The sequence below is a fragment of the Ammodytes marinus genome (assembly GCF_949987685.1).
Source record: "Ammodytes marinus genome assembly, chromosome: 17".
NCBI lineage: Eukaryota > Metazoa > Chordata > Actinopteri > Uranoscopiformes > Ammodytidae > Ammodytes > Ammodytes marinus.
Genome location: NC_137221.1, coordinates 9,069,685 through 9,090,852, shown reverse-complemented (window position 1 = coordinate 9,090,852; position 21,168 = coordinate 9,069,685). Strand labels below are relative to the sequence as shown.

At 41.3% G+C, this 21,168-nt stretch overlaps 2 protein-coding genes across 2 annotated transcripts; both read left to right on the top strand.

The window, feature by feature from the left end:
- Nucleotides 1-1,841: 1,841 nt before the first annotated feature.
- limd1b (LIM domains containing 1b) lies at nt 1,842-6,887 on the top strand (the record flags this gene model as incomplete). Its single annotated transcript, XM_080045830.1, has 7 exons — nt 1,842-1,867; nt 5,363-5,464; nt 6,026-6,093; nt 6,195-6,257; nt 6,364-6,494; nt 6,673-6,724; nt 6,813-6,887. The coding sequence occupies exons 2-7, from the start codon at nt 5,419-5,421 to the stop codon at nt 6,885-6,887; spliced, it is 435 nt and encodes a 144-aa protein (XP_079901956.1). The 5' UTR covers nt 1,842-1,867; nt 5,363-5,418.
- A 785-nt stretch (nt 6,888-7,672) lies between these two features.
- On the top strand, nt 7,673-11,848 carry nrm (nurim). The gene is made up of 4 exons (XM_080045792.1): nt 7,673-7,831; nt 10,335-10,528; nt 10,754-10,930; nt 11,040-11,848. The coding sequence occupies exons 1-4, from the start codon at nt 7,681-7,683 to the stop codon at nt 11,355-11,357; spliced, it is 840 nt and encodes a 279-aa protein (XP_079901918.1). The 5' UTR covers nt 7,673-7,680; the 3' UTR covers nt 11,358-11,848.
- Nucleotides 11,849-21,168: the final 9,320 nt, after the last annotated feature.

Here is a 21,168-nt window from a genome sequence, read left to right as displayed (position 1 = left end):
ACATGCCTACATGTGACGCAGAAATTCCTATACAAAAACATACCTGAGGGCAAGACCACTCGTAAAACACACATTTGAGTGTCATTTTTGAACGCTTTCGCCATTCATCACCATCAATAATTTATCCTCAATTCAATGCAGAATGACTGCATAGAACCATTAAGCAAACACCAACCTCATTCTTAACCTATAGTTTTACTTTATTATTATGTTTGTATTAGCTTGTCTAACCCCCAAATGTAAAACCCAGTAAGAGTGAAAATGGTATAAAAATAGCTCTCTTTCGTCTTCATCTTCTTGTCTTTGTGAGAGCTCTTTGATCAATAAAATACACACGCACAAACTCCCAACGGCCTATACAGTCAAACACAAGTGTCACTTGTTGAGTTTTTTTTTGGGAGAACCAGTCCGACAGCATGCAGAGTGGGCGGTGTGGTGAATTCGCTCCAGTGTGTCTCAACAAGAGACCTCAGTGAGGAAGCAGCAGCTGTCAGACTCACTGACGACCCAGGATAGTGAAACATGTGCTGTGGAGAGTTTCACGGCCATAGGCTATTGGTGCACTGCATGTCTTTTTGGGGACCTAATAGGTTGTGTATTTAAAATGGTGTTATGACTACATTTTTGTCATCATATTTTGTTTCTTCTTCCATGTCTTATGAATACACATAAGATACACATGCTGAATTGTTCCGTTACAAATCACAATCAGTCTAGCTTACTTATTTCCAGCTGTTATCACGGCGGGTCTAATTCTGGGTCATGACTTATTTTTTTAAATGAAGGGCATTCACAGTCCACATGAGGGCAGTAACACCAGATACATACATGTGTAGTATCAGGTTATAATGTGTGTAAGTTGAATAGGTTTGAGGGCTCTTTTTATGACAACATATGAATAATATATGAATGCATAGACAGATCATGAAACAGACCTTAGTGCGGGGTAGTGGTCGTTGAAACCTCAATGGATTACTGACACTGTTGGTTGGAAAGCAACTCTTTTGTTTTAAATATGTTGCATGATGTAACGTTTAGTGTGTTTATATATTTTTATCAATTCAAGATTAGAGAAGGCATTTCTCTTTCTTCATATTAGCAAGTGATGCTTGAAATAGTTACGGGGGCATGTTATTGTTGTTTCCTTATTTCTATTATTGCCTAACTGCTGCTCAGGTGGATTTCCCCATCAGTTTAAGGTGAGATGAAAGTCTTGGGCGTTGTCTCAATCACCAGTTGTGATGAATGAGATGACTATTCACAGATATGAAGATCAGATGACAAAACTACTTCCGTGGGGTTTTGTATATTCATCATGTAAGGATGATTCATTGTCTGTCTTGCATATCAAAAACACTGTGTCACATGTCTTTGTTTACCTCATCATGTCTTCATTCTTTACACTTTTTCACTCTAAATTAAAGTAGAGTAGAAACACAGTTGTACCAAGAGATCCACTCTGAACCTTCCATTTTCAGCATTCAGGGACCTTACCTTACAATATCAACTCTATTTTATTTAGCCTAAATGGAGACATTTCTTAGAATCAGATTTATAAGATCAAGTCTCGCCATATTCATCTTTGCCTGACCAATCCCCGTGCCCTGTGTCCAACATTTCGTCTCGCCCTGTCCAATAGCATGTCGGCATCTCCATCTTTCGCTGACAGCCAATCAGGAAGGCCCATCCCATTTTCCTTGATTGTTAGTGTAGCCTACCTTGAACGCACCCCGAATGTGTCGGTGAAATGTGCCAGTCAAGTTGGCAAACTCTTTTCTTTCCGTTCTCTCCTGTGTGATTCCGGATGGATATTACTCGTGGACCACGAATCATGGACCATTAAAGAAAGGTGTGCGTCCATGAGCCAGTAAGTCAAGTTTGAGATGTTGTGTTTATTTCTCTAAACTGCATGTAGGCTAACACTTTTGGCATGCCTCTGTATTTAGCTGTTGATCTGTTTAGCTAACGCATTTTGAAGCTAACGGCTATTTAGGAATAGGCCTATGCTGAGTAATTCTGAGAGAGTAGCAGCATTATTATTGATGGTTAATTTATGCGTTTATAATTTTAATTGTAAGAACTACTTTCAGTTGGCTGTACTGTTTCTGTATGTAATATATTTCATACATGCTCACATTCTCTCACTAAAGAGTTTAAACGGAAACCTGGGCTCCATCCTTTCTTTCACCTGAACATTATTAGTGTTCTGATCGGACACTGGATTGTTGCCACACATTTGGATCCATCATATATTCTATCCTTATCCTACACCTACAGCATACAACCAGAGCCATCTGGAGCCCTGGTAACTTTATAGGTCCATGGGTTACAAAGAAGCGTTGACAGAACTACGCCAAGGTAAAGTCGGAGTAGCCTATAATTGTATTTATTTATTTTGCAGATTCATAAGATCAGTTTTCGTTAACACCTCTTGATGAATTTAGTTTATTCTGTTTAATCTGGAAAATATACAACAACAACAATAATAACAATAATAATAATAATAATAATAATAATAATAATAATAATAATAATAATAATAATAATAATAACATTATTATTATTAGTGTAACCCAGTTGAAAATAAGGGTTCTGGTTATTATTAATCTAGATACATAATAACTACTATTTTGGTTAAATACAAGTTTATTGTTTTTCATAATCAGTTGGTGTTTTAATATTGCATACAGTAGAAATGTTTTTGGAATATTGTATAAAGCCTTTAATTTACTTACCTGTAATGTAGCCATCCAGTCACCAGGGGGTGCAATGACATGTTTGTGGGTTGATGGGGGAATTTGGAAGAAAAGAGAGAAAAGAAGACGGCTTTTACTCTTGTGAGAGAAACACGAGTGTAGGAAACGTAGCACACGTTTTTATTAATAAGTTATTCAGTTGTAGTTTAAAGTTGATGACAGATCAGCGACATAAGCTTCAAGTGTTTCTGGTGTTGCAGTTGACATATTGTTCATCACGGACTTTACTAGAAGCTGCAGGCCACGGTAACGAGTCAACGAGCAGTTAGTTAGCCCAGCTAGCTGAGAAAAGTAGCAGTTAGCTAAAACAGCCAACAGACGCCACTGGACCAGGCCCCCAGGATTGTGCCTTTTCCGAGCAGCCAGCATGGACAGGTGGCCACGCCTGGTATAACACGCATTAGACTGTCTGGGACGGGTCCGTAAATCAAAATGGCGATCACATGAGCTCAGCCCCATTCATTCCCAATACAATTTCGTCAAACAAGAATGTATCTCCGCTAAATTTTTATGGATATCAATCAAAGGCTCATGCTTTTCTTTAGACCATGTACTAATAGGATGAAAGTTTTCGCTTTTCAAAACGCCACCGAAAGCGTTTTATAGCCGCTTTATTTTCAGTTTTAGCCGTTAGGCGTGTAGCCGCTAAAAGGAGCCGTAGTGAAACAACCGTTGCTTCGGCCGGCCCGGCCTCCGATGGCGGGAGGAATCTTCGTGTATCACTATATTACTTTACAACGACGGGGTGTAATTTAAAGATTACATACAGAGAATCATCGGGGATTAGTAATTTATACTTCCATGGTCGATAAACAATGCAACTGTGCCCGTCCCGCTTAGCTTAATGCACGGACATATTATAACGTTACACTGCTCGAGAATGAAACGTACCCTGCGCGTCATGCTTTAGGGGTGTGCCAGGCTCACATGAAAGCAGTATGGCAGCTTCCTTGTTGCTTCTCTGCGCCAATGAGCAGCTTCATAGGAATGAATGGGCGCCATGTTTCAATACGGTGTCCATTTCTTTATAATGTCTATGCACTGGACTTGCCGTGGATCGCCGGCCAGATAGCGGGTGTGGCCACGTGGGTATGCTACACCTTCCTCTGGCGAAGAGGACTCAGCATCTCGTGAGGAGCGCTTTTTTCCCTTTTTCCGACCGTGGACTTTCGCGGACATTCGCTCAGAGGAGCGAAGAGGATTGCTCATCAACAGGCCTGCAACGGGGGGTTTTGAAAGGACACTTTTCTTTGTTTTATTAATATTACATGCCGGCTTAGCTTAGGTGTATAGCTTTCTGTTTAAGCTGTGTGATAATCAAAAAGGTTGAATTGTATTCCCATTGATTTTGCATTTTATATTTTATAAGAAAATTAAGTAAACATTTAATTACATACCTTTTTGTTTGTCTGCTTAATCATATGGTGAATTGTTTATATTGTGCATGTTTAAGAATTAATAAGGGTACTGTTGTCATATGTTTAAATGTATATAGGGAATCCAAACTGATATTGAAGTAAATAAGTTGGGTTAAAGAACCTAGGGCCCTGCCCTCTATATTAATGGGGTAAAAGGGGCTACATTATTATTATTATTATTATTATTATTATTATTATTATTATTATTATTTCTCCGCCTCCTCTCACTAGTTCACACAAAAACAATTGCGAAATCCTACAATAAAAACTGAAAGTAGGCCTATGTATGTACTTGGTTTAATTTGGCAGTTACATAAAATCACAGTGGTGGACTGCAACTTAATATATATACTTCATCTATGAACAATTTTAAGGTAGGCCCTACTTGTGTACTTGAGATTTAGAAAAGCTCATACGCATCAATAATAATGAAATCATGCTGGCCTAATGTGCAATATGTAAATGTACAGAGTGAGTACATTTCACTCTTCAGATAGGCTAATGCTTCTGTTCTTTTACTTAAAAAGAACTTTTGAATGCTGGACTTTTATAATAATATATTGTGAATTTTACTTGATGAAAGGATCTGATGCTTCTTCCAATGTTGCAGAATCGCAGTTGATGAAAACCATTTTGAGGTTCCCCTAGCATAGAAGTGACTTCAGCTAGGTCAAATTGAGTCATTTTTTAATTTGAATAAGAAATTATGAATAATTTGAATGCAGATAAAGCACGGATCAAACTTCTGCCCTTGGGGTGTTTTAACTTGTGTTGAAAAAAAAATGCAGTTGGCTTCATCTGTTGTCAGTGGAGTCAGGGGGTCTGAGGACCCACTGCCCCCCAGACAAACCAAAAGCATTGAATGCAACACCCTTAAACCCAGATAGCAGCTCCCCTTACAGCTCAGCACCCAAAATTAGACCCTCCAGACAGTAGTACTGTAGGCTCCAGCAGGCAGAGACAACTGGGAAACATACTGTAGGAGATGGATCCAAGTTATAGTTCCAATCTTTATCTCGGTAAGGAAAGATTTACACTGAATATTTATTTGCCTTTCTATAATGTAGTTGCATAGAGGTGACTATTCCAGAACTGTGGGGTTAAGACAGATCATTATTTTAGCATGTATGTAATTGTGTTACATTGTAACCAGTTCCTTTGTGTATTGTGTGTGTGGTGTGAATTCAGGAAGCTGTGCAGCATGCCATAAAGCAGTGGACAGTGCAGCAACAGCCTGCCGGGCGATGGGACATTTATTCCACCACTCTTGTTTCACCTGCAGCACTTGCAGTGAGTCCTTTTGAATGTTTTGGTTCAAACATATATTGGGTCCAAAATATCTTACAACCTCTTCAAAAACAGACCTCTTGTGTATTTCTTTATCAAATGTCCATAAAGGTGGAGTGAGTGATTCTGGAGAAAGCCTGTTTTCCAAGTCACTTTTTTTCAAAATCAGTGAATATCCCCTCACAATCCTCTATCTGTCTGTAATGTGTGTGCACTCAAGAACAATCTGCTGTTAACACACTGCCTAAGCTCTGTAAACTTGTATGTAAACAAAGGAGCAACTGTAGCTAGACACATGCCTGTCCTAGACACATGCTCGTCTGTAGAGCCAAGGCTGTGTAACACTGGATATTTTTTCAGCGCACACACAGTACGTAAAGCAGGTAGCAGATTGTGAAGATATATTCACAGATTTTGACAAAAAGTGTACTCCAGAATCGCTCGCTTTAAGATTAATTAGAAAATGCATCTTAGGATATGTCAATTAAAAAGTAATTATTTTATGGCTGAAATGACAATTAAAGTGGAACTTTGAACTTTCTCTCTCCTTTGTTTCATGTTTAGGTAAAAGGCTCTGCGGTTTGCCATTCTATACAGTGTCAGGAAGAGTCTATTGTGAAGTAGATTTTTTGGTAACATCCTGTTGTATTCGAATTGAGTTGAATGCTGCACATCAGACATATGATTTGTATCCAGAAATGTCCTGGGTAAATAATTGTGTTGTTTATTGTAGGTCTCAGGAGTTCATCCATCCCCCGAGGTATGTGACAGCTGTGGGTTTTTACTCAAGGACATGGTGAGTATGCATTTATTTACTGTATGTTTCACTTGAGTAGGCCCACTTATGAGGTGTGTGCATTCATATTGTGTCAAAGAAGAGCTAATTTTTTTGCTTCCGTCAGGTCTTGCAGGCTCAGGGAAAGTGCTACCACCCGTCCTGCTTCCGCTGTGTGGTGTGCAGACGGAGCCTGGAGGGTCAGGCCTTCTCCGTTGACACAGACAGCAGGGTTTACTGTGTTAGCGACTATCACAAGTGAGCTTCACACAATGACAATGGGCCATGGCTTCTAATTCACACCACAGGCAAAATAAATTGAAACCAAAACCCTGCCAAACCGGATACACATCAGATACTGTATGTAACACCCAGAGTGAATCCACTGTGGAGTTACTTTGGCCTTTTTTTTGTTGAGATTTGTTCATTGTTTCAGGGTCAAAGCTCCCCGGTGTGTCACCTGCAGAGAGCCGATTCTGCCAATCGAGGTGAGCTGAAATTATTGTTTTATTAATGGCAAATAGTATTTGATTGATACATACTTGATAATTTCCTTCCATATGTCGATTGTTTCAGGGGTCTACGGAGTCTATTCGAGTGGTATCACTTAAAGGAAATTACCATGTAGAGTGCTACAGTGGTGAGGCTTAACTCATGTGAGGACAGGAGGCCAACCGGCATACATGTTTCTGTGTTTAAAAAAAAAAGTAAAACATTAAAAAGTAAATGTTTTAAGTTGATGATTATGTAGCATTTGCACAGTTTCATGTCTGCAATCAAGTCTCCTCACATAGATCCAGGGTATGGTTGTGTGGCACCTTTGTGGTCTGTGTGAAATTATGAAAAAATTATAAAATTAAGTAGGGTAAATGTGTCATGTAATGGGTTTCAAACTGGTGACTCACAACCTGTGATTCCACATTGCCTTTGCTCCAGCTTTATTCATCCTTATTGTTGTCTTTCTGCTGTGTTTCATCTGCATCATGAGCCACACATTTTACTCCACTGTATTTTAGTTTAATGTCTGAATTCTTTGTAAAGCATTTTATTTGTATATACACTAGTTTGCAGTGTGTTGTAGCTACGTCAGTGTTGCCATATTTGTTATTTGTTTGCATTTTTCTCTGTTGCTTTTAGGTTTTTGGATGGTAAAGACAATTTGTCTTTGCTTTGCTGGACAATAAAGTTGTAGTAGGCCCTTGTAACGGATGAAGTGTAGTCTACACTTCATCATAAATTAATGTTCACCTACATTGTGTAGGCTTTAATTAATGTAAAGCGAGTAACCCATGTAAAATGTGATTTTGAAATATTTAGGTTTCCCTCTACTGGCCGTACCGTGGGCTGCAGCGACGCCCTGTGTTAATACTCTGTACTGCCACAAACTCCTCTACCGGAAGAAACTACAGTGGAAGTTGCCAAATGAAGATAAACGTTGATTGAAATGGCGTCAGTCACTGTACGTGGCGGGGCTTTTGGCGTCTTTTCTCTGCTAAACTTTGCGTTTGTTTTCATATCCGGCGCAGACTTTGTCCGGTTTATATCATTTCGTGCCATTTACCACAACATTACCGGGGAGACGAACCTCTGTCAAGGTAAGCGTCTGTACGTTAGCTACTGCGGGCAAGCAACCAGGAGAAGTCAAATCACTTTTGCGAAGGAGTTACTTATGAAACCTAGCTAATGTGAGATGGATTTCAGGGCTGGACTAGTTGCCATAATTTAGTTGCACCAATGCCACGGTTGTACCATGAATGCAATTGTGGTTTATAACACAAGTTCCCACAATTTAAATAGTTTAGGTAAGATAACTACGATACTATTGAGTTTAGGTAAGATAACTACAATACTATTGTTTGTAATTAGCAGGAACAATTAGTATACATTTGCATAATTATTTATTTCACCTTACTTGATATTGCGACTCATGGCCACTAGGTGTCAGTGCCCGGCTAGCTCAGTCGGTAGAGCATGAGACTCTTAATCTCAGGGTCGTGGGTTCGAGCCCCACGTTGGGCGACAATCTTTTCTATTTTTCCGGATATGTATGTTTTGCCACGTCGCGCTTTCATCGGGGGCGATTTTGTGTTTGCCAAGCCCTGGAGGAATGCTCTCTATTCGAACAACAATATCATTAGCTACCAGGAAACTTACTTTTATCTTATTTAGGCTACTGAAATTCCGCCCAGCAGTGAGTGAGAAGGAGGACTAAGTGGTCGCTTATGATCAATGGTGGAATGAGACTATTTGGAGGGTCCTCCTGGGTTATGTCTGTTATCATTGAGGCAGGTTTAATGCTTGGATGCTTGTTAACAGTGGCCTACTTGTCTGTTCCTAATGCCATCATGGTTAACGGTGTGTTGCTAGGGCATGCTGGTCAGTTGCAGTGCGCCAAAACTAAAGTATGCACATTGGAATAAACTTCATCCATTAAATCACACAATGTTTAGTTCTTAATTAAATTAAAACAATGGTTTTATATGTTTACCTTGGAAATGGTTTGACTATAGGGGAGAGTGGCGTGCGTTGTGCCACTTTTGACTCAAAGTGACAGTATGTGATGCCTTGACAGTAATGTCTCCAACTAAAATATGTAAATTTCAGGATGTGGCCCTGGCAACAATAACTTTGGATCTGAAATAAACTGTTTAAGAAATATAGCTTTTGGAGAAAAAAAGCGGTCTCGTGGCACAACTTGCCCCTGGTGCGGGGTAAGTTGTGCCTTTAGAGAGAATACGTTTGGTAAATTGTGCCATTGATATATATCTTGTAAACTGTAAAAGCAAGACAAATCCATTATACTTTTACTCATTTAAGGTTTATCTAAAGTAAATATGTTACAAAAATTAAAGCTAAATTTTCTTAAACAAGGCCTACCTGTGCATGAACACAGGTTCAGAACAAAGTTCAGTTCCAAATTAACAAAATCAGTAGCAATTCTAACAACCAGGCTACTGCTCAACATCCATTTTTTTCAAACCAAGACATTTAACAAGAACAAAATGAAATTCATAATCAGGACTTTATGGACTACTTAACATTCCACTTGAACTTCTCCCTTCTGGCTGTACAATCAAGTTCTCTCTTTTTCTTCTCCATAAATCTTGTCAAAGTCATCCTGCAGATCTTCATTTCCCTTTCCACCTGACGTACGGTCATCCCCTGTTGCACCTCTTTCACTGTTCTGTCCAAATTCACAATAGGATTTGAAGCCCTGTCTGACTTCCGTTTATAAATGCGTGGCATAATGGGTTTTGGTCTAAAATTAAGAATTGTCACATAGTTTAAGTGATACAATGTAAGAATAAAATAAACAATTCCTATAAAGTAATATGTTGAAAATAATCATAAGTAATAATCACCCTAAGCCCTAATTGGCACAACCCCACTTTTTTTGAAAAACTTGCATGATGCAGCAGTTTAGGGCTAACATTGTGTTTACTGTATAGACTCATAATGTAGCATACTAAAGAACTAAAACATGTGTAAAATGTTTTCAAGCTTGTCTATAATTGTTCAGACACAACAAACTAAAAACCTTGATCAAATAAATGTTACTTTGAAAGGCAAAAAAAACAGTTTTTAGAGCTTAAATGTGCTTACCTTTTATTCCATGTGTCTCCCGTCTTTACAGGATGAGTCAAATGGATGGCTTTTCAAAAATATGTGTTCACATGACCAATTTCTTCTATGGTTTTCTAGAAACAAGGGGTGGCACTACTTCCCCGCACAACTCACCCCACTCTCCCCTATGTGTATGTAGCTTACTATACATACCCATATGGAAGACTAGCTAACAACAATATGAAAATAACTTTATTTTGCAGCTTATTCATATATATTTTTGTTAATCAAATTTGAATTTCTTTATTCTCTGAATAAGCTGATGCTTCAGTCTACATCTCAGTTGTTTGGAATTTAAATAAAGAAACTAATTAATCAGTAGCAGCTGCCCTAGAGGCATTTGGATTTTTTACATAATGAAAACGTTTATTCTTCAGTTAAATACTAAATATATAAAAAATAATTCACAACAGTCTGATGAAGATTCAAAGTGACCTTTCTCCTCATGTTCACATCATTTGCCCACACCTTTAGACTCCATCCCCTGGTCTGTGGCCCTGCAGGACAGCTCTGTACTCAGGTCTCTTGTTGTGGATCTGTGGCTCCTGGCTCTCTTCACCACACAGCACAGTTTGCTCGCCTGGTCCCCCGTCAAACAGGCCCTTCAGTCAGTGCTGGGGCCCCTGACCAGGACGGTGTACTGCTTCACCACTGCACTGGCACTCCAGGTACAGCAACACAGGCTCTCTTAAGTTGTATGTTATTTATAAATGCTGCCTTAGTTGCAATAGTGTGCAATAGGTCATTAGTTATGAATATGTTTTAATGCATTACTTGGTAATTTGACTACATTTTGCTTTTTGGAGTGAAAATGTAACATGTTCTGGGTTTTATGATACATTTTGTCATCATATATCCATCTGCATCATTATTCTCTGTCCTCCCTTGTTTAGATCTTGATGCGTTACTGGCAGCCTGTGACCAGCGCTCCCTGTCTGTGGTCAGTGCGTCATGCACCCTGGAGTATCTGGTTCCCTCTGCTCTGCTTCACTCTACACTTCCTCTGCTGGGCAATGATCTGCAGCATCCTCATGATCTTTGATTACCCTGAACTGCTGGGGATCAAGCAGGTAACTTATTGACACTGTAACCACCAGGCCTCTATAATGTTACAAAAATAGACCATAGATTCCAGCTTGGTGCTGCTGCTTAACCTCATTTGTCCCTGTGCTCTGTCAGGTGTATTACGATTGCCTCGGTTTAGGGGACCCCCTGTCTCACAAGTCACCTCGCGCCCAGCGTCTCCTGTCCCACCTCCGCCACCCGGTGTGCCTCGAGCTGGGCGTGGTACTGTGGCTCCTTCCGGCCTTGTCCCTGGACAGGCTCCTGCTGGCGGGGACTCTGTCCACCTACCTGGCCATGGCACACTCTCTGGACAAACAGGATTTAGCCTACATGTGCGTCCAGTTCAAGAGCAAGATGCAGCTGCTGACCGAGCAGCAGGAGGGCAGCACCGACACCAGGAACGAGGAAAACGGCAAACACAAGGAGAAGTGAAGTGAAGGTGTGCCGCGATGCTGACCATCGTATACCTGACACTGTATTGACACTGTATTTTAACCATTTAGTTTTCACTGTGTATGTGGTTTTGTGAAGGGGAGAGTTTTATCGCAAAAAGGGAGATTTTTATTTTATTTTGAAAACCCGAAACACAAACAATCTTCTACCAATGAGGATGTGGCAGTGTGTTCAAAATGTGGCTGTTGTCAAGAAACCTGCTGTAACGTAAAAATTCATCACAGTATATTTTTATAGGCTGTTGCGTCCCATGTGCCAACTACACGTACAATATATGTATGTCTATGTACACTGATTGCAAATGCAAGATAATGTTATAAGCAGATTCCTCATCAATGCTTAAACTTTAAAGTACTGTAGCCTTTTTTGTAACATGTAATGTATGCTATGCACTGTGCCCTCACTGTATGACAAACACTTTCAGTATTTCAAGACACATCTTGAATAAATTGAATAGGCTCTACACTGTAGCTGTGGTACGTGACATATTTTTTTATAATTGTGTATAAAACTTTCTGTTATACAGCCTACCCTCAATGATATAAATGGGATGGAAAAAATAACAGAACAATAACGTCGGGAAAACATTGTGATGTTTGTTAGGCAATATGAGTAGAATAAACTTGAATAAAGTGAGAATATGAATAAACTGAACTAAAGTATGCTTGGTCAACCTGCCAGATGCTAATTCTTATGAAACAGTTATGTAAAATATACTAAAATACTTCTTATAATCCTTACTTTTGTTTGCAACTGCAGGCCTCCAACATGGAGATAAATGTTTGTTTCGACCAATAAGCCTATTATTCAACACTGCATTATAATGCTTAAATGATTATTGTATATTATTGCTTAGTGCGCAGTTTGATAAATGCATTTCTTATGTTTTTTTATTTACTTATTGAAATAACGTCTCGGTCTCATTTTTCTAGGAGTTGCATGTTATGTCCTGACCTGCAAATAGTAAAGTATTATTATTATTATTATTTTTAGAAAGTGCGATATGATTGAGATTGATGGTGCCTGGCCTGTCTCAGGTAAACTCCTGCAGCACTATGTGCCCTTCTCACACCACAGCCTGTTCACAGACTCCAATTAGTCCTGCGGGAAGGAGGGATGAGACGATGGAGGGGGTGGGGGGCTGGTGCCCGGGCAGACGGCTGTGTTCTTTCAAAGCCTCTCATAGGTCCGACAATATGGTGTGTGCCACTAAACTCTCCTGACGGAATTTAACGTAATTATCGGATTACAGCGCTACCGCAAAGAAACTGGGTATACTAACTAATGTAGCGACGACGGAGGTTGTTTTTTTTTGCTCTGAAACGCAGTGAGGTCGTGGGGTGACAGGGTCGCACGACGGTTTTAAAACTCTCCGTTTCGACAGCGTTGATTGAATAATCTGTATTTTGGCCTCTGAGATTTCCCTTCGAGGAGTGGAGAGCGTTACGCACAGTCAAGACACACAAGTGGAGATGACAACTGTGAAGTCGAAGCAGATAGTGTGATTCATTGGCAGAAACTGGGTTTTTGGTGAGTTTAAACTATCATATTTTTTTTATTACACTCGAACAGAGAGTAATATTGTTTTTTTATTACATGTGCATTATGTGCTACAAGGTAATTTGGTGAGATTTAATATATTACTTTGTGTAAAAGATGAGACTCAGTGGAAAACAGTTAAACTGGGACTTCAGACAAATGTCCCACCTTGTAATTCTGTGTTCTGCATCTTTTTTTTTTATCTGCTATTAGACATTGAAAATACCCATAAACTTGATTATTATTATTATTATTATTATTATTATTATTATTATTATTATTATTATGAACGTGTGTTGTAAAATGTTTTTACTGCATGGGTTGTAAAAGTTTAATGTTGGGCAATGTACACTTCTATTTAACATTGTTTTATGTTCTGTTTTGCAGACAATTCCCAGAGGCTTTAAAATAAATACGCCAGCCATCTCTGCCAAAACCTGCTTCTGTTATGTCTGTCTCTTCTCTACCGGAATGGAAGCAACTCCTGCTGGAGCGAAAGAGGAGAGAGGAGGAGGAGAGGGAGAGGAGAGAAAAAGAGGAGGAGAAGAAGTTTGCCAACATGCCCGCTTGGAAACGAGGAATAATCCAGCGGAGGAAGGCGAAGCAGGACTATTCGGGAGAAAAGGACAAAGATGTATGTCTGATGCAGGTGGACTTCAGATCACCTTCTGATTGTCTGAGTGAAACGGACAGCTTTGTAACGGTCGGTTTAGGTAGCGAACTATCCTTTATTCCAGATCCAGGGCTATGGCTGGATGCAGACTCCAAACCAGGGAGTCAGGTGTCAGTTGAAACTATAGTGCCAGTCCATGAAAACCCGTTTATCCGCACGCAAAGTGCACGTAGGAAGGGCCGGGATAAAGAAGTTGGGAACGAGTCAGAAGTTAAAGAGGGGGAGAAAGACAAATCCAGCTCCAAGGGTCAAGATGAAGACTTGAGAAGAGGAAGAGATATAGAGCTTAAAATAGAGAGATTCAGAGACTTGAGTGAAGGACGGGAAAAAGAGAGGAGCATAGACAGGAGTCAAAGAAGAGAAAGAGAGAGTAGCAGGGAGAGATTGGAAAAAGATAAAAGCCAATGGAAAGAGTCCGTTAAAGATGTCTTCAGGGAGCGGGAATTACTCAAAGTAAAAAAAGAGGAGGATGAAAACGAAACGGATTCACCATCTGATTCGTTTTCTCCTGAAGTCCCTTGTATGCGCACCATCCGAGCCGACAATATCATTATCATTGAGCAGGACAGGACAAGCAGCAATGACAGAAGGGGTAGATGGAGGGAGGTGGAGAGGGAGAGGCCCGAGGAAGACTACCAAGGGAAGAGAGGGATGAAGATGGACCTGCGGCACATCCTAGCCGGAGGAGGGAGTGTCACAGAGATCAGAGCCTCTGAAGTTCTTATCATAAAGCCCTCGGCAAGCCCTGAAGAGAGGAATCCAGTAGGGGGAGGAGGAGGGGGAGGAGGAGGAGGAGGAGGAGGAGAGAAGGGTCCAGGTAGAGAGGATGGAGAGATGAAGTGCAGCCTGGATGGAAGGTGGGACAGTGTGAGCAGGGAGCTCAGAACAGACATGTCCTGGCTGAGAGCAAAAGAGAAAGCGAGACCATGGGGCCAGGCGACAGTTATTAAAGATGACAGCTTGGATGATAGTGTTTTTGTTGATAGAGGAGGGAGGGTTAGCCAGCTGCTGAGTAAATTCGGAGAGCATCCCAAACCTCCATCTCGATCCAAAAGCTCTGATAATTTCCTCCAGCCCGGGAGGAGAAAATACTCAGGGGATGACAATGACCAGCAATCTGACGAGAAGAGAGCTGATGGGAGGGATATGATGTTGAAAAATGTGCCGAAACGCTCGTATAGCTTTTCAGATCGTGTCGTCTGTGGTAGGGAGAATGGTTTAGATGATAATGGAAAAAGGCGTGAGAGGATTCATTCAGACAAGAGCGAAGCGCTGTCGGTCGACATTGCAGGGTTAGGGACGGAAACTACAGCAAATATTAAACCAAGATGCGCTCGGCTTAGAAAGCAGAGGGACAGACTTTTAAAAAATGAATCTGAATTCTCCATGCAACACAGGAGCGAAGGTATGAAAGTGGAGACTGTTGACACAAGGGCTATGGAGCAGGCAAATGATGCAGATGGAGACGAGGGGTTCACAGCGGCATCTGTCAAAAACACTGAGGGAATCTCATTCGCTAGAAGAGTACCGATCAGGCAGGATGGGAAAACAAGAGTTAACAGAGAGCTTAGAAAACTGACTCGAGAGAAGGGTTTAGAAAGGGAGCTGAGTGTTGAAAAGCATACAGAGGTAAGGGGAACAAACGAAAAGGTGTCAGATTGTCAAAGAGAAGAGGAATTCCAGGGCACAATCCCACCTGAAACTATGCAGAAGAGTTACAAAGTTGCTGCAGCATCAGCAGAGCAGGCCGGTCCATGTTACGCTGCTGATAATCCGTACAGACAGGAATCAGCTTTCACGGAGTGCTCTAGTCTTCTCTGTGCTGTCACGGACAGGGCTAGAGACCTACATAGAGGGCAAGAGTGGAGTGGTACAGGGCCACAAGGACCTTACCTAGTGCACTCCGTTTTGTCCCAACACACAGAGGAACTTATAAGTAAAATAGAGAAAATAGGAGACACAACTGTTTATAGCAATGAGAAAGGAGAAAGGGTTTACAAGTCTGCTTATGAAATGACAAAAGAGAGCCAACAGGAGGCACAAACATACAGCGATATTGAAGTAGAGAACCTTATTCGTGTAGCGACCCTAAGATCTCCGAAACGAATTGCACCCATGGGAATTCCTCAAAGTCCTCTAGAGATTCAAATCCCCAGAAGTGTGTTTTACGTTGCGGAAGAAGTGGCAGAAAGAAAAAAGGCCGTAGGTCAAAGCGATGAGGGGAAAGACTGGGAAGGAGGCAGAGGGGTTGAGAGGAGGGATAGCTGGAGGATCGGAAAACCCTTGAGCCGCGTCGAGTCCCTGCGAGAGCAAATCAGACAAAGAGAGCTGCAGAAGCTGAGACAAAGAGAGGCACAAGATGGAGGTGGGAGTGAAGGTGCAGACATGAACGATACTTCTGAGGACAGGTTTGATGAGAGGGGAACTGAAATGGAGTGGGAAGCTGAAGCTCATATGCTGAAGAGGCCAGTCGAATCTGAGAGGGTACAGGAAGACACAGCAGTGCAGACATCCATGACTTCATTTGACGTCACACGGGAAGTCGGCGTGTTGAAAACCTGCCCTCAGCTTCCTGTTTCTGTCCCACACTCTGAAGCCGTCAGAGAAGAGGAAGTCACAGTTAGCGGGTACACCACTGCTGCCTCCGAAGTTGTCTCTGATAGTCAGACATCTGACGATGAAGACAACCCCCTGAAACATGTGGAGGGTGAGTTGAAGAGCCACACGGGCAAACGGGAGGATACGGAAGAAGAAAGGGCGGAGGAGGAGGAAGAAAAGGAGCTATCAGAGCAGGAAGAAGAGGCGTATACTTCTCCTCTCGATCCTGTACAATCTCTCTCACCTTTGCTACCTCATCCCAACTCCCTCACAGCCATGAGCCGGATCTACAATTTGGAAGCAGTTGGCTCGAGGTCGGGCTTGTGTCTGAGGGAGAGGACTGTAGACATCCCATCGGTGCAACTTGTTAAAGTAAAGAACCTTAAGTCAAATGCACAGCAGGGCGACAGCAAAGCATTTTCCGGTGAAGAAATGTGTGGGGTTCAGAAAATACAACAACAGATAGAGCAGTTTAAGCTGAGAGAACAGGAAGCACTGAGGTCATGTACATCCCCGAACGATCATCTTAAGGACAGAGAGACAAAGGGGCAGCAAAGCCCCAGAGGAGTGTTTAAGCACCAGGTAAAGGACGATGTCAAGGCCCAGGAAAAAGATCAAGAAACCTCAGGATCTAACCGCAAAGTGTCTCCACACCGTGTTTGTTCTCCAACATCTCAGCCATCTAACCAAACTATCACAGTCAACCCCTCTCTTCTCAGAAGCCCATCGCCAGACAATATTCTAAAACCCTTGGATTGTGCTCCGACCCCAGCCTCCTCCCCTTGCCCCCCATCTCCTGCCCAGTCTCGTAGTGTGTCTCCATCTCCCACCCCCTCGCCCACACAGTTCTCGATCAGGAGTGCCTCTGGAGGCAAAGTAAAGAGAGGTGCTACCATCACAATCTCCCCAAGAAAGGCTGCCGGAGGAGAAGTAGTGACGGGGTCCACAAAGGGGTCCCAGGTAGCAGAGTTGGTACCTGAAAAGACCTCATCGCAGCAGGCCCAAATTACGTCAGCTGTGGCCGAGCCAGGGAAGAAGAAGTATCCCAAAGTGGAGGAAATTGAGGTGATTGGTGGATATCAGAATCTGGAGAAGTCCTGTCTGATCAAGAGCAGAGGGAACCCAAAAAGGGTGAGTGGGAACTGTTGTTTTGTAGTTGTTTTTTTGTACTATACTCAGATAAATTTGAGCAGAATAACATTTGTTTGATTGCTTCTTAACCATGCAAACAACGGCACCAAAGATCTGAATACATTATCTGTGTCTCCCAATAGTTTTTAACATGTTATGTCGCAAACATGTCAAATACACTTCTGATTTCAAAGTATTTCCAATGGTGATGCAACTAAACCACACTTCAGAGGGAATCACCTTGTGTTCCTGGTTGTTAAGCAGAATCCCCTTTCACTGAGAGAACATCCCCTTTGATTGAGAAGTGTGATCACAAAGTCTGTCCTAAGCCAGTTAAAGCCTTATCAAGCACGACATCTTGATTCTAAACCATAAAATCCGGCCGGGATCTTTGCTGTTTGCTTCTGTGGTCTGCTTCTTTGCAGGTTTTGCCCTGTGAAGATGATCTGAGCATACATACTTTAGCTAAACACTTTGGGGAAAGTAAAACATACATATTTTTTGTAGAGTTTTTTAGTTAGTGATACAACATTCTGCACACAAACTGCTTGATGCTTTGTTTGCTAATTTGGGGTAATTATAAGTGCAGCGTAAAAGAAATGTATTACTCTTTAGTTTGCAGAATGAGTTAATATTGCAGGCTTCAGGGGAGACATAATTGAAACCTCATTGACACACATGCTTGTCTGTGTGAATACTGGTACAGTAATTCACTCTTGAATCTCACTCAAGTCAAAGTTCATATTAGGAATTTCTGCTTCCCCTTTTGAACTTTTCCTGAATCCAGTCCTTGTTTGAGAAAGGGTGGGGGATCATCTGTTATGTAATAAATGAAAAAAGGTGACAAAGTTGCATGGCAAAGCAGAAATAAACGTTGCCCTTTATGACACGATGATGATTACTGTGTTTCGCTGAAACCTGACGGCCTATAAGAAGAATGACATTGTTTATTTGTTTATTTTTTTTCTATGTAATAGTTCCCCTCAGTCTGCAGCTGACTACTTCCCTTGCACCAATTCTGCCATTTCTGTTGAGTCAGCTCTACCTTCCGCTCAGACAAATCTCTCTTTGTATCTTCTTGGCTGTTTCCTAGCGGTCGTTCGGTTTGTTAGACTACTGTGTTGGCAAACACTTTTTGACCATAATGACCTTCCATTCCATGACTGAGCGCTACTGACAACAGGCCGCCAGCTTGATGAGGGTGAAATGGAAAGAGAAAGACGACACAGTGTGGGAATAACTAGATGGTGGGCTAAGGTGCCAAAAAAATGACAATTTGACAGTCATATTGACATGATTAAAGGCTTGCTATATGGTCTAACAGAAACTCCCTACCACACTGCATGTTTTGCTCTCTTCCTCTTTCAAACATCTTCACTTCCTCCCAAAAACTAGACACAGATCGACACGAAGAAGTGACGTGGTATCCATTTTTAAATTGCCAAATGCAACTCAGACGCTAAACTGTTTTAGTGCAGGGCCATCTGTTTCAAAAGACTTTAGAGATAGAAATAGATGGAAAAGAGTGAAAGAGAATGTAGAATGTATTGTTCTCTGTATGTGAATGGACTGTGATTCAATCAACAATAATTTATCTATAAGCATGGTCCTTTAGCTGCAATAAGTGATTCTCTGACCACCTGTTGCTCTCTCTGATGCCCTTGAGACTGTTTGACGTCAGGCCTCCTACCCTCCCCCACCTTGAACCACGCCATCATGTCACAGAGGGGGGTAACCTGCTTGCGTTTCGTGTTATTCCTCTCTTTCCTCTTCATTTTCCCTCTATATGTATTTTTTCTAATTATCGTGGACTGTCTCTACATCAAACTCATCCTGCACAACGTTTTTAAGTGTTTTGTCTGATTTTTTCTATGCTACATTAGAATAAGTTGATTCATGCTTTTGAAAGGATGATAAAACATTCTTGGACAATAAAAGCAATAACTTGCAGTATTACTTAAGAAACTGTGAAAAAGAGCATACAAATATTAATATAGATAGGAAATCCCCGCTAATGAAACATTTATTTCTCCTATTCTCCTACTCTTTTAGTTTCCATTTATCACCCTGTGCCCCTGCTGTGTTAGCTTGGGTTAATCGGGTTCAGGGAAGGCGGATTAGCCTCCTGTGCCTTAGCATCTCTAATGCAGAGCTATTATCTGCACTCCTCTGCAGACAGCCAGGGTGAAGTGGCGGTAACTACAGTGCGTGCAGTGTGGTGTCCAAAGTTCAATTTCAGTCTCCATCCTGATCACGTCTGCACCTCTGGGTGTGTTTTGTACACGTCTTGGCCTCGGACCATAAGCTGCTGTTATTTATAAGACACACCGTAGATGTGCTTTGCTGACCCATCAGTCTCTTTCCTGTTTATAACACACTGGCCCTGGAGTAAGCAAACTCCACGCAAATATCTTTCAGTCCAGGAAAAGACGATCGAAAAGCACTACAAAACCTCATTCACCATTACCACAACTCAGTTTCTGCTTTGGCTGCAGCATATTTGTTGTGTGATGAGACAGTGTTTCCCTGAATAATCAATAAGTTGATGGATAAAGTGTTCAGTCAGTAAGTACTCTGCAGAGGGAGTATTGTTTGCAGGTTTAAGCCTCATGCTGTCAGTTAACATTACACTGACAGATGACAACAACTCACTGAGATTTACTTCAGTGCCTCAAGATGTATTTACATTTGAACATGTAGCTTGACATTGGAAAAAAAATCAACAGTTTTGGTTTCATTATTTTCTTTTTTTGTCATTTAATTTTATAATGAATGTACAATGTGTTAGAAACAGCTTCTGAACTTGGATTTTGTCTAATCGATTGATAGGCACACTTACACAGTCTTTTAATCTTCATTTTAATTTGTTAAAATATTGTATTTTAACATGTTCCACAAATAACAGGTAAATCATGCAACAGTATTCAAATATGGTATATATACGTGGGATCAATAATGAGTCAACTTTTTGCTTGATGTGACGATTTCAAAACGTTTACCTTCGTCTCTTGTGTCATTAATGAAACCAAGGATTGCCGGAGCTCAATTTACTTTTCCTTGTGTTGTTTTTTGCCGTCAATCAGTAGACCACAGCAGGGGCCGATTAAAAGTGAAATAATCCTCTCTTTACTCATGTGTACAGGGAAAGGTGTGTTTCGACGAGGACCAGCTGGAGCAGGTGTGCGAGTACCCGTCAGAGACCTCCATGCTGGCCTCGACACCCTTCCCTCATGACCCTTGGAGGAGCGACAGGCCGCAGGGAGAGGAGGCACAGGAGGAAGAGGCTGAAGTTGAGGGAGAAGCCATACTGTCCAAAGGCACAAGCACCGTGGGGATTGAAAAGGGACGGGGTCTAAGAGTGGGTCAGTGTCACCCTCTTCTCAAGAAACATAACGTGTAAAAAGTGAAAGTGTGGAATCAGATGGTTTTGCCATTCATGACTTCTCACAGATATCCTCAGGACAAATTTATTTTATGTTTATTTTCACTGTGTTGTCACAACAGAAGAGTTGGAGTTTCTGAAATTCCGTGAATTAGGCTATAAATCCGGATTTTTTTTTTCTTGTTGTCGACAAATCCGATGAAAATTCTAAAGTCAACAATGAAAATGCATTTCCTGTGCATCCCAGGCCTGATTTATATGTGATTGTGTATAAATCTGCAGCTCAAGGTAGTCCCCAGCAAATACACATTGAATCCTGTTTGAGTAACAGTAGCTAAAAACTACAGTGCCCAGCCAAGTAAATTACAGAGGCTTTAAAAAATGTAATATAATAATTGTAACCACTTTTTAAAGATGTACATGTTAAGATGTAGCCAATGAATTATAGAGTGCCATGGACAGAGTAA

Excerpts from the sequence above, each read along its gene's own strand:
- nrm (XM_080045792.1), top strand. The coding sequence starts at position 7,681 with ATGGCGTCAGTCACTGTACGTGGCGGGGCTTTTGGCGTCTTTTCTCTG. Across the intron at positions 7,832-10,334 it reads GGAGACGAACCTCTGTCAAG|ACTCCATCCCCTGGTCTGTG; the intron begins GTAAGCGTCTGT and ends CCACACCTTTAG. Across the intron at positions 10,931-11,039 it reads AACTGCTGGGGATCAAGCAG|GTGTATTACGATTGCCTCGG; the intron begins GTAACTTATTGA and ends GTGCTCTGTCAG.